The sequence below is a fragment of the Falco punctatus genome (genome assembly GCF_963210335.1).
Source record: "Falco punctatus genome assembly, chromosome: 8".
In the NCBI taxonomy this organism is placed as follows: Eukaryota; Metazoa; Chordata; class Aves; order Falconiformes; family Falconidae; genus Falco; species Falco punctatus.
In genome coordinates this window covers 47,916,858-47,933,196 of record NC_137588.1, presented here as the reverse complement: position 1 = coordinate 47,933,196, position 16,339 = coordinate 47,916,858, and the positions used below count along the sequence as shown (strand labels likewise).

General features: G+C 36.0%; 2 protein-coding genes across 4 annotated transcripts in view; one reads left to right on the top strand and one right to left on the bottom strand.

Annotated features, from left to right (window-relative positions):
* The window catches only part of DOCK2 (dedicator of cytokinesis 2), a 197,745-nt gene that overhangs the window by 84,436 nt on the left and 96,970 nt on the right, over positions 1-16,339 (top strand). The gene's annotated exons all lie outside the window — the stretch shown is intronic.
* The window catches only part of INSYN2B (inhibitory synaptic factor family member 2B), a 45,537-nt gene that overhangs the window by 9,849 nt on the left and 19,349 nt on the right, over positions 1-16,339 (bottom strand). For both annotated transcript variants that reach the window (XM_080399978.1, XM_080399979.1), the window contains exons 2-3: positions 4,366-6,544; positions 1,000-1,074 (exon numbers count right to left, since the gene is read on the bottom strand). In XM_080399978.1, the coding sequence (XP_080256104.1) occupies positions 1,000-1,074; positions 4,366-5,747 (1,457 nt within the window). In that variant the 5' untranslated portion in view covers positions 5,748-6,544. The remainder of the gene's footprint in view (positions 1-999; positions 1,075-4,365; positions 6,545-16,339) is intronic.

Here is a 16,339-nt window from a genome sequence, read left to right as displayed (position 1 = left end):
TTAATAGATTTGGCTCATGTAGCAAATGCAGAGTAAAAAACACTTCCATGTGGATATAGTCTATTCATTATACCCATAAAAAATTTATAGACATACTGGTTACAAACAGCTGAAGCTAATGGACTACTATATTCTTTGAAATAAAGAAAAAGTTTTCAATCTACAAGAGAAATTCTGTTATCCTATATTTTTGTAAATATAATCAAGTAACTGAAGGTGTGTGCTTTCTGCCTCATAGCTGAGACTGCAGAGGTTAGATAATGTGTTTGTAAATTGGTGCAAGCCCTACAACATTCCTTGCCAGGTGAACAACTTACATGTGCAGTGTAGCCAAGACTTTGTACCTGCTAGCTTTTTCGTTAATGGCTGGCAAGCCAGACTCTTACATTGTGTTTGCATAGGCATAGCATTTGAAACGTGTGCAGCTTCTGGAATACAGTACTATGAAGTTTCTCGATCATAACAGTTCAACATAAACTGCAGTTTACATTTGGATTAACTTACACAAAAATTGCACTTTCTCAAAATAGTAACAAATAAACATTTATTGATGTGGGAAGTGTGGGAGTTTTGGGTTTGTTTTCCATGTAAACATGAACTGTAGCTATAGCTTACTTGCGTTTGGAGAGTTAAGTGTTTATCTTTTCCAAGATCTACATCTATCACAGAAACCCTAGCTTTAAAAATATAACACACAAAGGGAGCTTCATCATCAGAAATGGCACCAAAGGTTTTTGAAGCATGCTAGCAATAATAATGCTGTGAAAAATTAGTGGGAAATTTCTATTTTGAATCTCAGAAGTACAGTACCTCTTTCAAATAACACCAATATTAGTTGTTTTCTATGTGGGAAAACAAACCAACCACCTCACATGTCTCAGTTGGTCTTTTGTTAAAAACTGGATTTATGATTATTGAGACCTTTTATAGCTGTGAGCAAAACGTTGTATTGTACATTTGTGAGAGATACAGACAAAACAAAATTGTGTGAAAAAGTACCTGTATATGATACATGCGGTGTTCTGACAGGTGCTGCAGTTGTTGAGGTCTTGACCGGTGTGATAGAAGTTACGCCTGTAACAGACAGTAGTGAATGTAACGTGTATTTATTAACAGATCTCTGAATCTTTCGTGAATAAAACTAATTCTGTTCACCACTTCTATTATCCTTACTACAAAATCTAGTGTCAATTTTTTTAAAATTAGAAGATTGCTTTAAAAAAACCAAACCCTATGTTGATTGATGTTTTTGTCTTGTCTTGCAGCCTTCCCATCTCATGCTGTTAAGATTCTGGTTGTGTTGGTTCTTGCATGAGTATTTGTTATGCAAACATTTAGGCATGTGACTGGTGCTTATAACATATTTTAAAGTATGTGAATATCCATGCTTTTGGTGAATCAATCTGGTCTCTACCCCATGATTTCCATTCTTTCCCCTTTTCATGTTTCCTCGCTTGAAGATAAACAAGTCAGGTTTTTACTGCTGGTAGTTTACAAATTTGGAGTGCTGAGAAAACAAGAAAAGTGACTTTTCTAATTAACATCAGCTAGAGTTGAATTATTTTTATAACAGAGGAGAGATCTGCATTAGAAACAATTTGAGGTTGGTGGCTCATTACATCTGAAGGATGCACAACTAATATTTAAGGCATTTTATTTGAATTAGGGAAGTTAATTTTGTACCAATATAATTTTCTTATTGCTTTTGGAATTCAAGTGGAGGTTCTTCACATGTGGTGTTGCGCTACCTCCACGAGTATTTGGAATGTTCAGTTTTACTGCTACATGATTCTAGCAAGATGGATTGAAGCTTATAATTAAATCTCAGTGTGAAACTTAAAATTTATTTGGCAAAATTTTTGTTTTCAGCCATGTGGTGACTGAACAGACATGGACTATAAATATTGCTGTATAATCTGACTGTGCTTCACTGCGAGTTACTCTTTGTAATGGTCAGGTTTGCAAACATAATTGAAACTTGTCCACTCTGTCATACATAACTACGTGCAGGGGAGAAAATGTGGGTATTTGTTCTGTAATTTTGTAAAGAACCATAGTGGGGTGATAGTGGTATGAAATATATTATAGACAAGTGACTGCTAAAACTTGATACATACTTGGATTTCCACTCCCTCCCCTTGGATCTTGCTTGTAAACCAAAATTTTGTGGTTCGGTGTTTCATAAATGTTTTTGCATTTTTGTTATCAGTATGTCTACATGGATTTTTTTTGTGCTGTGTCTAGGCTATTACAAAGTTAGTGTTAGAAAATCATGTGAGCTTTTTGGATAGAGAAAAATTACTAAGAATAACCCTCTGAGAGAGGATAGTTGGAGCTGAATTATATGGAAAACACTTCACATGGAATAAAATTATATGTGGGCACAGTGGAAAGTAACAGAAGTCTTTTTGTGCTAACAGCCAGATGGATGTTACTGGTTAATGTTTCCAGATTAAAAAGGCAATCTGTACAGAGTGAAATTACAGGTTAACTTGACTTATTTTAGTTTTTAAAACAAGTTTAAATTCATGTTTGGAGTGTGAGTTGGAGAATTATCAGTAATGCAAGAAGGTAATTTCAATTCCTACATAAAATACTTTGAGAAAGAAAGAATTCTTCAAAATAGGTTTAATTTTCTTCAAAAGTTTTAAGAAAATTAGGATATGTAAAATTGTGGCTTCAGTTGTATCCTGAGAGTTTCTGCACAGCCACACAAACCATTCCTGTCCACAAGGGAACAAGTGCAAAGGCCTAGTGCTGCGTCGTGTAAGCAAGTCAGTGTCATGCTCTGTGCTATTTCTGACCGGTTGAACCTGCACAAAAATCTCAAGGCAGCCCTCTTTCTGTGGTGTTTGCAGAGTTTGTGGAAATGTGGAAGATTATCAGATTTATTCCTTAACTGTAGTCAGTAAACGCTATTGATACACATGATGTGATTTTAAAATTAAGGATGTAGTTTTACACACAAACCAGCTGCACATAAATGATTATTCTAGCTGCCTACCTGTGCTTAGTATAAAAGTAAATATATTGTAACATAGACTTTCTGATGTTTTAGATTTAAAAAATCAAGTTGAATGGAACCTGTATTCTCTTGATAATTTTGAAAGATTTATTTATGGGTTTTTTTGAAGACGAAAAATTATTTGATGGATATACTTACTATGTTATCACAACAGACTGGCCAGGATTGGAAGGGACCTCTGGAGATCACCTAGTCCAAACCCCTGCTAAAGCTGGGTCTGCTAGAGCAGGTTGCACAGAATGGCATCCAAGGAGGTTTTAAATGTTACCCAAGAAGGAGTCTCCACACTTAGTATAAGTAGGAGCTGCTCTTAATTTTTTGGAAATTATTATTAGGATAGTCTAAAACCTGTTTTGAGCACAGAAATATTTAAAATTCTATTGTAACCTTGTCCTACAAAGGTGTGCAATCTTTAAACATTAGTTGCATTTATTGTATTATTCTTATTATAAATAATGCAGAAATAATTTGCATAAATAAGTTACATAATGCTTTCGGCCTTGGCAAATAGTTACTATTAAAGAATACTAAAAGACAGGTCATGCATTCTTATGATAGTGCAGAAAGCAGTCATTCCAAAATCTGAGATTCTGAAGTGAGTTCTTGCTAACAAGATTCACGGGCTCTATGTTTGTATTTTCAATCCCTTCTAAACACTGACCTTCCGCTCTTGTGAAATCTGCCTGACATATTGAAGCTCTTGAAGTCTACCTGGCGTTGCGCCTTTTCATATTCTTCAGGCATTCCCTTTAAGCAGCGATGTTGTTTGTGGCATTATGAAATGTAACTTACAATGTGGTCCCCAAATGTTTGCAGATACTGTGCTTTAGCCACTAATCCTTTTACTTGCTTATGAAGGCAGTAATAATTTATTGAACAGGAGCACGTTTTTGCTGATACAAACTCTTTCAGCAGTAGGACTGCTTTGGCAATAAATGCATATCTGACTTTGCTAGTAAGAGCTGGTTGGGTTGCTATTACACTACGTTGGTTCATTAAAGTGTTGGGGTTTGCTGTTAATAATGCATGCAGACTTCAGCTAGATGGAGACTGCCAGCTCTTGGGTGTCAGTGACTTTGTATCTGACACACCAAATCGAAGTAAAAAAGGGAGTTAATAAACTATCACACTGGGTTTAGTAAAGGCAGTGTCAGCTAAAGTCAGGTGATAGACTTGCTTCTCTACTGAGGCCCAAGTACCACAAAAAGGGTATAAGATACCTTTTTTGCAAACTTATCTTTAAATATCACAGGAAAGATTCTTTCAGTAGCAAAGGTTAAAAGAATGCTAACATCTAATTCACGCTTCTGATGGATTATTAATATTAAAATGCACCATACCCTTCACTGAGGGCTCTGGATTTTTCCAGGTCTTGGATTACATTCAAAAGGACTTTAATCTTCTCCTGGTTCGATTGCAAGGATTCCTCTACAGACTGCAGCCTGCCTTGTAGGGCACAGAGTTCATTATGTGCCAAATGAAGTTGATTTAGTTTGCTAATCTCTTTGTTGATTTGTGGTTTTATTTCATTCCTTGGCAGATAAGACTTTATGTGAAATCCTTCTAAACAGCTGTTACACTGGGAAACATCTGACTGGGTAGAATTTCTCTCGATTTCAGTATTACATGACAGAGTAGATTTTGATGCATTACTGCTGGTCAATGACATTATTGTGTGATCATCATTTGTTAATGTTACACAGCTGGAATCTGTTTTGTGTTCTCCTGCCTGTTGATAGTCTCTGAGGAAACAAGGAGATGAACTGTGATTTGATGGAGGTGATAATGGAGTAGTTTCCTTACTGCTAGCATCTTTGCTGGCTACAAGCGGCTCAGAATCACTTTTATCTGCCTCACAAGAGTCAGAATGAGGATTACATTCACTGCAGTTAGTAGAATTGCTTAGGCAAGGGTATGCTTTTTCAGAATTAGATGACAGCATGCCATTTTCATTATTTTCATTGCTATTTATGACAGTAGAAGAATGCAGCGAATTATTTAAATTCATGGTTGTGTCTGGAGCATCAGTGGAAACGTTGCCGTCTTTTGGGAAACTCATGTGTATGTATTCAGGCACCTGTGTAGAAACAGTTGTCTTCTCCGATACTGAGAAATCATCTGAGTAGATAGGTCCATTGTTTTGTGCTTTTAATGGTCTTTGACTTAACTGACCATCCACTTCACTATTCCTAAATCCATCTTCCAAATGATTAGTTATTCTTAAGTAACAGAGATCTGAAGACATAATGTCTTTTTCAGAAAGGCTGCCATTTACTTGGATAGAATTTGCAGGCTCACTTGGCATTTCTGTTAATGATTTGCTTACAGTCAGTTTTTTCTTCTTAAAAATGGGGAAGTGTTTCCTGAGGCTAGGAGATGTTTGTACAGCAATATTCCGAAGCCCCTTCTGAGCCCTTGGAAAAGATGGAGATGGATGTAGCAAAACACTGTGATCCCTAAATATTTCGGGTTTTCCAGTTATGAATGCTATATCTTGGGCAGGATCAGCATCCAGTTCTGTCTTTGCATTCACACCATCATCCTTGAATCGAACTTGCTGAGATTTGGTCCTGCGGTGGTGTGGCTGTCTCATAAAATCAGCTGAATCCAAACTGTTCCTTTTCAATAGCACTGGGCGCATTTTCATGCTTTGCTGGGCCATTGAATCACCATTTAAACTCTGTAAGTAACATGTTTCTTTATGACCCATTTCATTTGTCATTTGAACTCTATATTAAGATTGTTCCTAAGATACAAACAAACACCTTACTCCTGAAGAATCAAAGCTTTTCGTTCTTCTTCTTGTTATTATGTATACTTTTAACAGACATACTCTCTTTAGGGATGCTCCTTCAAATTGAATTGCTGATTAGACCAAATGCGAAGATAACCAAGTATCACATTTAAGGAAAGACTTTTTGTAGCTAGGGAATGCAGGAATCCTTGTGTTTTGAAGGTAACACGATACCTGTATTACAAAACTGCAACAGGCTGTTATGCTTACAGTTAACTAATTTAAAGGGAACACTGAGTCTGTGGCTTTCCTGATGGCTCTTAATTTGACAGTCAGCTCTTCATTAGTGATTCAGCTTCTCTTAAAATGGGTCAGTCACATATGTTTTACTTGCATGTTGTCTGAACAACAAGCATTATAAATTTTGGGAGCATTCTCATTTCTGACGCATAGTTTTGCTGGTAGAATATATCTATTATTACCAAACTGAATTGCTTTCTTTAGAGACAGTTTTTCATCTTCAGCCATCTTTGTAATGTTGCAAATGAAACTAATCTTCCCAAACAGTTAAGCAAAATGTCACCACTTCTGACCAGGTGAAAAAACACCATCCAGTGGGTTTCAGTGAGAGAAGTGATTGATGTGTAGCTGTTAGTTCATGCAAATACAAGGCCAATCATATCCAAGGGACTGTTTCTTTTGGAGAAGTTCTGTAAGTACTTTGGCATCAGCAGAGTAGTCCAGACTGAATAACCAGCAAATGCAGAATAACAGGATAATGTTTCCTGCAAGTAAAAAGACAACAGTTGTAGATGAACAAACTGCCAGACAAGGTCATTTTCTTCTGCTGTCTCCTAAGCAACTTTGCATCTCTAGTTGTTCTCTAACCATGGCAGTGAGATACTTGTATAGAAACTGAAAAAATGTTTTACAATTTGGAAGTGCCTAATGTTTTCTTCATATGAAATACAGAACACCAAATATGGATATAAAATATTCAGAGTACTTTTCCCTTTGTGATCAGTACCCATGTGCAGGCCTCAATCTGGTCCCAAAATATAGATCTTAAAACTTAAATATTCATATTAAAAAATGACTATTAAATCTTGTAATGGATGAAATGTCAAAAAAATGAACAATACAATTGTAAGTTCTTAAATTGGAGGCAAGTTGGGGTTCAAACAAAACTAAAAAAAATTTTTTTTAAGTGTTCAGATTTGAGTACAACTCTTGGTCGAGGAAAAATAAATTTATTTTGGAATGTGATTAATGCAAATAGAACCTTTTCTGGGGAGATGAAATCTCTTTCCCCTGTAATAGCAATTATTTGGGAATCAAGACTGAAATTGGCTGCACATATGTGTAGTGTTCTACTGGGTTTGCATTCAGGAGACTGGCCTGTAAAGCTCTTATTTGTCACACTTTTCCAGAGCTCATAATGAAAAAATAAATATTAGACATTTTGAGTGACCATGATAACTTAGATTTCTGAAAAACAATTAGGACAATAATATAGTCATAATGACTATGGATTGCATTAGGAAGACTGCAAGAAAGTATGAGAACATATTTCCTTATGGAGCCAGTGGTTATCACAATTTTACTTGTAAGTATTTTAGTCTTTATCAAATGTAGTATAACCACTAATCTTTTTTTTGTACCCCAAAAATAAGTCTTCGACCAGTTTGTCACAGCTGGCACTTCAATTATGTTTATCACAGTTTTTGTCACAGAGACATGTTATTCATAGGTTAAAGTGTAATGAGCATTGACTGCTTTCAAGTTCTTTATATTTATTCTATACAAATAGTTTTATTGGTGAAATTTGAAGTGCTAATGAATTGTCACTCCACATGCTGATTATGGATGCATCGCCTGCATTGACTACCAGGAGGTCGTTCATAGGTTTGTGCTCAAGTGTACACATGGATGATTCCCTGGAGCTAGACAGTCATAGCCAGGCTGTTTAATGGTACATTTTACTAACTGAAGGGTTGTGCAAGATATTGTGTCCTCTTTCTGGAATATGAACCCATATGCTATGATGTATTGACCGGTGGCATGGCAGGGTATGGGAAAGGCATGTAACAATACATTGTTAATGAACATGTGATGTACTAGAGCTGCAGTAAGAAAATATAGAGGCAGTAAACATGCAAATGAAGTCTTACACTTCACCCATGTCAGTAGACAGCTAAACACATGACTAGCAGTCACATAGGCCAAGGCTAATATTATTGCTTCAGTATTTATATGTCAAAATATAAATTACCATAATAGAATTTTCTTGGCAACCTTTGCTACAAATCTGGATTCGTTATGGCTTCCTGAAAAAATAACATGTAGATGAGTCTGTTGTATATAGTTTGTTCAAATTGTCTATGCATTTTAGCTAGGACTTGTGACTCCAGCTGTCTACAGTGTTAAGAACGGTTTTGCTGTTTCTTACCCGAATAATCTGTGTGATAGACGTCCTGACAAGTGTTAATTCTCCTACCCAAGTAATTTCAGAATAGTTTGAGCCAGAATTCAGTATATGCAATGACTAGTAGCAGACTTTAAGTCCTGAATTTCAAAACTCACTCATCAGATGTACCTGTATGTAAAATAACTTTCCTGTATTTTTAATAAATTATGCTAAATCTGACACTAGCTGCTAGAACAGAATAGGGATAAAAGTATAAATTTATGCAAAGTGTGGGAAATATTCTATGGGATTTTTAATAATGCAACCTAGTTTGCTTTTAGGATTACAGTAATTATTAAGACTGGGGCTAAATTTCCAGCATAGTGTTAATTTAATATTAATCCTGTTCCCTGATAATTCACTGGTGGTTTCATTACCCTTATTACGTTCATTATCTTAGTGTACCTTTTATTTAAGCATTGCACAAATGTTACTATATTAAATTTACAGGAATTGATGAGATGGGTGCAGTGGGAAAAATTTTGTTATGAAATACAGCAAACTGTTCTGTAGCTTCATGTAACATTTAAGCAATGTAATATAATTTAAGCAAAGTAATAATGCAATATTATTTTATTATTAAGTTCTAGAAGAAAATGATGGTTGGGTGATTTCACCACAGAGAGAAATGTTGCATACAATATCGAGGAAACAAATACATACATTAATGCCAAACTTTACTTTCATGATATGCTAGCATTAAGTAGCTTAAATCACTGTTCTGCTTGTTCACTAGAAACAAATATACACAATAAACAAGTCAAACACTTTCTGCAAATAAAGTTCCGGTGCCAAGTTCTGAATTCTCACTTCATCCACTAATTACTGGAGGCTTTTTACAGTTTTGTTTGGCAATTTATCCAAATATTGCAGTAGCTTTTCCCACTTCCCATCACAGCTGCTGTGCTCCAGGCAGATGGGCTACTTTAAAAGTAATACTTGCCCAATTAAATTCACAAAGAAACTTAATACTCTGTGTTTCAAATACAAGTCAAAAGCCCTTAAGGGTTTTAGGAGGGCTCTCTACTTTGGCTGTAGAGGCATGTGAGCTAGATTCTTGCATTCTTAATTTGTAAATTGCTATTTTGATTCTGTGTAATTTTTAGCTAACTTGATATCCACAAGTCTGGGGTTCATATGAATTGTTGTAATGAAAGTTTTGATGCTGTTATTTATATTGGATTGAGCTGAAATAAAAATTATATAGATAGGAATTCTCAAATATTTAGATTGAAACCCCAAACTAATGAATTTCAGTGGGCTGCAAGTGCCTGTGTTTAGATTAACAAATCAGTGCAACCTTGCCCATTACTAAGTTTAAATAATAATATCCCTTGCCCAGAATATAATTCCTCCCTCTTTTCTGGCACAGCAATTTACAGGTCTTTTTTTGCTCATTATTTCACTTTGACTGAAGTATGAAACATTCTAAGGATCTATTTCATAGAAATGCTTTCAATATATTAATTTAACTTCTGTCACTCATAACAAAAAGCATATGTCATTTTTAAATTTATGTCTTGTAATAACAACAGTTTTAGTAGGAGAAATCTATTGGGCTTTAATGTCTGTCAGGGTTCCATGATCTCACATCCAACTATCCAGCCTCTTCCTCATCCCTTCCTCGGGCAGCTCCTCATCAGTCCCAAGGAAATACCTCTTGCCTTGGTGGTTTTGCTTAATTAACACTGTGGATTTGTCCCAATCTTTTCATTCACTGTTTTTTGAAGCAAGTGGCCTATTAGGCGCCTGATGGGTGTAGGGATTTTTTTTTTGTTTGTTTGTTTTCATTTAATGCTTGGCTTATGCTGTCAAAGCAGATTTTAATCTTTTAATTCCCCCCCCCCCCCGCATGCTTTGCATGACAGTTACTCTGCAGTGTGAACTTATTTTAGCTCCAGTGCAATTGTATTCCAGGTGTAGTAAGTGAATTGCCTGGAAAAGACGAACATGCAAAGCCTTCCACCTCAAACACCAATCAAACTGGTTTTCAAGCCTCAAGATTACGTTTTTTAATTCTTGGAAATGCACACACAATTTAGTTAGTAAGCCAGGCAGAGGAAATTTGAGCACAAGAGAGAGTTATATTTTTTAACATTTTTTTTCCATCTTTCCTTCCTTTGCCGCCTTGATTTCTTGAGGAGTGTCAAACACATATTTTTGGTTTATGTTTCAGTTTAATGAGTGAAGCTGTAGGTAGGGGAGTGCAACTGGTAAGGATAACTGAAGATTATGAGAAATTACTTGAAAAAGCATATAGCAAAAGGCAGTGGGGATTTTGGAAGAGTGTGAATGTGCGGCTGTAGTGGTTTTGGGGTTTTTCTACAGTTTGTGGAAAAAAATATTAGACATGGTTTTCAAATTCATTCATGTGAAGTTTGACACCTTAATTTTCTGTTTTAGTAGTTTGCTCAAAGGAAAGCAGTATTTTTCCTTGTCGTGAAATTGTGCCATATATTTGTAGTATTTTGCTTTTCTTTTATGCATGTTAAAGCCAGTATTTTTTGAAAAACAAGTTTGGACAGACCCTCTTTGATAAAGTCACTAGGCTAAAAGGATTTTGTGGGGACTTTCACCAGGAAGACGATTACTATAATTTACCTTGTAGTACTTTTGAGTATCAGCACTTTAAATTTCCTGATTCACTCTAAATTTTTGCTGCTTCCCGATGATCTATCTACCCAAGGTTAAACAGCAGATAAATTCAAGCATTATAGTTCCAATGACACCTGCCAGAGCTGTAATAACTGTTAATATATTCAGTGAGTAGTTTTATGTCATGTCTGATTTGTGTTTTATCCTGTATAATGTAATTTTCTATGATTTGCAGCTAGGTGGACATGTTCATTTTAGAGTTACCTTGATTTATTTAATTACGGTTTGTATTTGATAAGAAGTTGTTTTGTATGTGGCAGAAACAGAATCATGATCCTCAGTTTCTGATAAATTTGTGTGACTGTCACTTCATGTTGCAAACCTCTCTGATATTTCTAAACTATTGGTAGGACAAAAGGCTGCATGTGTTGTGGCTGTTCTGAACCGTGTGCTTGTTAATGGCTGGATGGCAGACTAAATGCTGCAGAGGACTCATTCCATATGCAAGTTTAACCCTGCTGTTCAACAAGAAAAACCAGTGACTGAAATGAAACTTTTTTGATTAACAAATACAAATTCATCTTTTAATTGCATTGGTTTGTATCAGTTTTCTTCATGTTCATTTTCTGTCTCTGTCAGGAACTTCAATAGATGTTGGCCAAGATGTTTAATTTAGCTATATCTCTACTTTTTATAAAACTTGCATTGGCTTTTTTCCTCAAAATGAGAGATTTTGAGGGTATATTTAGATATGCTTCTGAAATCCCTGCACTCTAAAGTGAAGCGTACATCACCAGATAGCATGAAGAGCTAGAGATAGATTTAAAACCACTGGCATTGGATGATGTTAAAAGTTATCTCTTTTCCCCTTTTCCTGCCCTTTTGTCACAATAATACAACCTTAGCTGAATTGCAAGGTTCCCCTTGTCCCCAAGCCTAAATGTAAACAGTAATTTGAAGGTGACTGTCTTTGTTCTCCCTCCATCTGCAGACCTGAGTCAAGTTTAGATGCTTTGTCTGTCTTCTTTTCAGTGCAATGGAAGTTTTAGAAAACATATTGGCAAAAATACGATGAGATGGATAGCTATGTATTTTTCTTCAGAGATGTAAACTTACAACTGGAATAAAAAATACTGTATTCACTGTGGAGGCAATCTTTAACATCTAGAAATATAAAGCAATTTAATAATTTAGTGGTTCTGTAACTCTCAAAATTCTTAATCTTAGTATCCAAATTTTTCTTTGTTCGCTATTCTCTCAAAGGTAACCTCAAAGCAACAATTACAGTAAGTCATTCTAGGATGGATTATAATGAACATCTCACATTTTCATAACCTAGGAAACCTCAGTGGAACTTATGGTCCCGTTTTCTGCAAATTTCTAAGTTCAGTGAGGCCAGAAAGGAAGTCATCATGGTCTGGTGGACTGCAGAATGGTTTTTAATAGTTTGACAGTTAATAATGTAAGGTAACTTTCATGTTTATAGCAGGCTTTTGTATATTAGCATCAGGTTATTCGGGGGATTTTGAGTCTGGAGTAGAATGAAAATAACATAAGAAAGTAACTTGCAGTGTTTTCTTGATGCGAGAAGCTTTAAAGAATAAATAAGGCTCATACTTCATTGAAAACTTCCTACCTTTTGCATCATGAATGTATTCCAATTTTCTCATCCTAAAATGTCTGTTGAGTGTTTTTTAAACATTACTCATTTTCACCATTGAATTCATCACTGACATATTTTTTTAAATGCAGTTTGTAACCCTGTCCAGGAGTTAGTACTGTGTCTGCCTTTGAGAAAGGTGGATGTAATTTATGTTCAGTCAACAGGTGTAGCTGCAATATGGACAATGCAATTAGGTGCTACCTTTCACCTCACACTTTCACCAATTAGTTTCAACAGTTTCCAGATTGAAGGTAACTGAAATGATTAAATGTTCATGGCAGTCCTTTAAGAGTCCAAGTTAGTTGTAAAAGTAACCCCATCAAGTGCTGAACTGCCCATGAAAAATGGAATTGTGAACTATGATCATCATCATTATGTACTGACTGGATATCTTGGGCCCAGACCACTGAATTTTTCTTCAGATGCATGTTAGTAGACACTGGGGTACAGACGATGCTGTTCAGGTTGGTGTAACTATTCTGTTGGAAAGTTTTATTCCAGATTTTGTTGGGATGGCACTATTAGTTTAAGTCATATCTGAGAACTGGTTGTCAAAAGGGTTTGTGACAAAGTTCAGACAAAAACATATCCCACTCTGCAGTTACCTTATGTACCAGTGACATTCTTTAGGATGCGGACATAATTAACAGCTGAATTATTAGTTGTTAATAGTAACAAACTGAACTTTGGCCCACAGATTTTTATTAGGGTCTGCAAAGAACTATCTTGAAAATTCTACGGATGCCTCGTTTCCTTTCACTTTCACATTTTCCTGTATTCATTTATTCATTACGGTGTTACTGAAGTACAGCTGTTTCTGTGATAAGCTTTGGTTTGTTTCTTGGATTTAACAGCTACAATCGACTTGTGTGGTGCTTGCCACATTAATAAAGTTGCTGTAAGAACAGATTGTGAGAGTCCTCAAACTAATTCTTTTAGTTTGGTTTTTTTCAGTGTTTGCATCTGTGCTGCCAAATATCCGCTATGTTACTGGCCCGTGTTTTGGCACAATCTTAGTCCTCTTTTGCATCTGTGTACCCTGGTTTTATACCTAGCAACTGGGAGAAGAGTTAGCTGTGGTGAGCTCCCACTGGATCCTTGAGGGTCCAGTCAAGCACTACAGATGCAGCCTCAGATTTCTGATCATTCAAACGTCTCTCTGGTCAGGACAGATGGGGACTGGTGAAAAAAACCCTCTGTTCTCAGGAGGTGTATTTCTAACGTAAGAAGAAACTGGGTGAGTTTCTTGGAGCTTTTAATAAACATTAAGTGTGAAAAGGAATAAAAAGCAAAATCAGAGAGAACTTTTTAGCTTCCTTTTATGTTGTTCTACACAAAAGCTTCAGTTTTTAAAAATCTTGCATAAAAAGCCAGTACATTTGCCTTTACAGGAAAAATAGTGCATGCTCCAAACCCCTACAAATTCCAGCCAAATATAACTTTAATTCCCTTGATGTGGCCTTTTTGAATATAGTGTGATGTTTTGTATTTCTGTAGTGGTTTTACTTACAATAACACAGCTAATTTTATCCTTAAAAAGTTGGATATATTTATTCAGTTAGACCTGCAGGCCTGATTTCAAAATGGCAAAATCCTGAAATGGCAAGGTTTTACTGTTTGGGAGACTTATGTAATATCTTTCTGACAGCTTAGTTAGACACTCTGAACTATATACTGGTTTTTTCCTTGCCTTTTGAACATATGAAAGAAGCAGTATCTACTGAACAGAGATGTCACCAGCTTTATGTGCTAATTTTAGCATGAAACACTGAGGTCCAATTATTTTCCAATCATGAGTTCTCTTCACCTTGAAAATGTCCAAAACTTCTTAAGGATGTCAGACTCAAATGAGACTCATGTTCTTTTTATGAAGGTAACAGTCAGAGGCAGCACATCGTGATCACAGGTGTTTGTTCCTGGCAAAACCAGAGCAAGGGCAGTCTGTCATGCAGCAAGTGGCTTGGTATTCAAATCTTGATGACTTCACAAAATTTTCTTCCAGAATCTCATTGGTGCTGAAGCAAGAAGCTTTCCTCTTTTGAAAAACAAAACAAACAAACAAAAAAAAAAAACCACAAAAAAAACCCAACAAAAAAACCAGCCACCCTTGTAAGACTAGAAGGCAGAAGTTTTCACAAACATATTTTAGATAGTTTGTTGCAGAATGAAATCGATAGAAATGTACTGAAAGTTACAGATGAACTGCAAGGAGGCTTCTGCAGGGGATATTTTCAGATGAAAATAGATGAAAGTTGCAGAGCCTTTAAAGTAAAAAGAATCCCCCAAAAGTGCAAATTTGCAGCTTACTGTGATACACAGGAAGAAGCTTGCAGAGGAATTTTTAAACGGCCTCTGTATACAGGGGTCAATTGTTGATCACAACAAGGAGTCTTCTTGTTTGTGTCCCACAGAAGAAGGCAAAAAGCTATTTATGAAGATAAATGTGTTTATTATAAAAGATGGAATAATTTGTGAAGCACAGTTTGGTATCTGGAGTTTTCTGCAGTGCACAGGTGACCTTGTGTAGTAGTATTCTATTATTTATGCTCATTGGCCAGTACAAGAAATATCCCGTTCCGATTGTGTGCGCTGCCACAGAAGAGTTCTGTGCGTTCCTGTATGTGCTCAAACATTCCCTACTTCAGTGGTTTTAGTAATGCTGAATGAACCTCTCTTGAGCAACTAAGAAACAAAGACCCAAGAAGGAGGTATGAACCAAACCCTGCTAGCAGGTTTTGTGAATGAACCACCTCAAGGTGGGGTCAGGGTGAATGGAGAGGAGGGTCTAACACAGGTAAGTAATACAGGGTAAGACATAAGCTTCTGACTGCAGAAAGGGAACGTTTCAGTGATGTAAGAGATTGTAGGATTCTATCTCTATACAGCCAGATTTTAAAATTACTTCAGGTTGGTCAAGATGCTGTGATATTTCCTGCAGCAGAAAAATGGACTTACCTAAGCAGGTGTTAGGAATGAAAATTGTGTGCTTTGGCGATGCTTTGAGATGATGCAATGCCATTCCACATGATTTGCTGAAGATGCACTGAAAGATAAAATCACGGTGATCTTATTTGTGAATATGATTTTCAGAACTGTGATACTTAAAATTCCTTTATTCTACTCTAATAAAAATAGAAGTTCAGCCATCTCCGTTGAAGAGATGATACGTTCCACTTGCTGTTTCAGAGCAGAAGGCTTCATGGATTAGAAAATGTTTCTCTCTTAACATGTCTTTTGGAGCATATATTGGAAATTGTTAATGCAAGGTTTATTTTCAGGAAATAAGATGCAACAGATACTTTTAAGTGAATAAATGCAGTCACACACATATATATATATATATATATAGTACATAAGCTGGAGTAGATCGTTTTTTGCAGTTAGTTTGTAAAGAGAAGTGTACTTAAAACTGGGAAATTTCTTTTGAAGAAATGCTTGAGTGCCTACAGGGAGATGGAAGTTATCCAATATGACAGGTTGGTGAGCTAGAAAGTGTCCAAATAGCTGGTTCATAACACAAAATTTCAGTGCTTTTTCTTGTATGCATCTGGTACTCTACTATTTTTGTGGTAGCTGAAAAAATACTGGGAAGTACTTGATGTTTGCCTACAAATATGCATACATATTACACCTTAGATTACTGTAAATTTATATCCAGGCTTCATAAGAAGTTAACATATCTATATCTAAATGTAGGTATAGTTATATATGTAGCCTGTGCATAGGCAGATGTGCACATCTGTGTGTGGGAGCAGCCCTTAGCAGTTTGATTAGATGTTCATGCAACTTACCTTTTGTTCTTTCTCTCTGGTTGTCTAGTTATAATGACTACACCTGTTATAAGAATGAAACAAT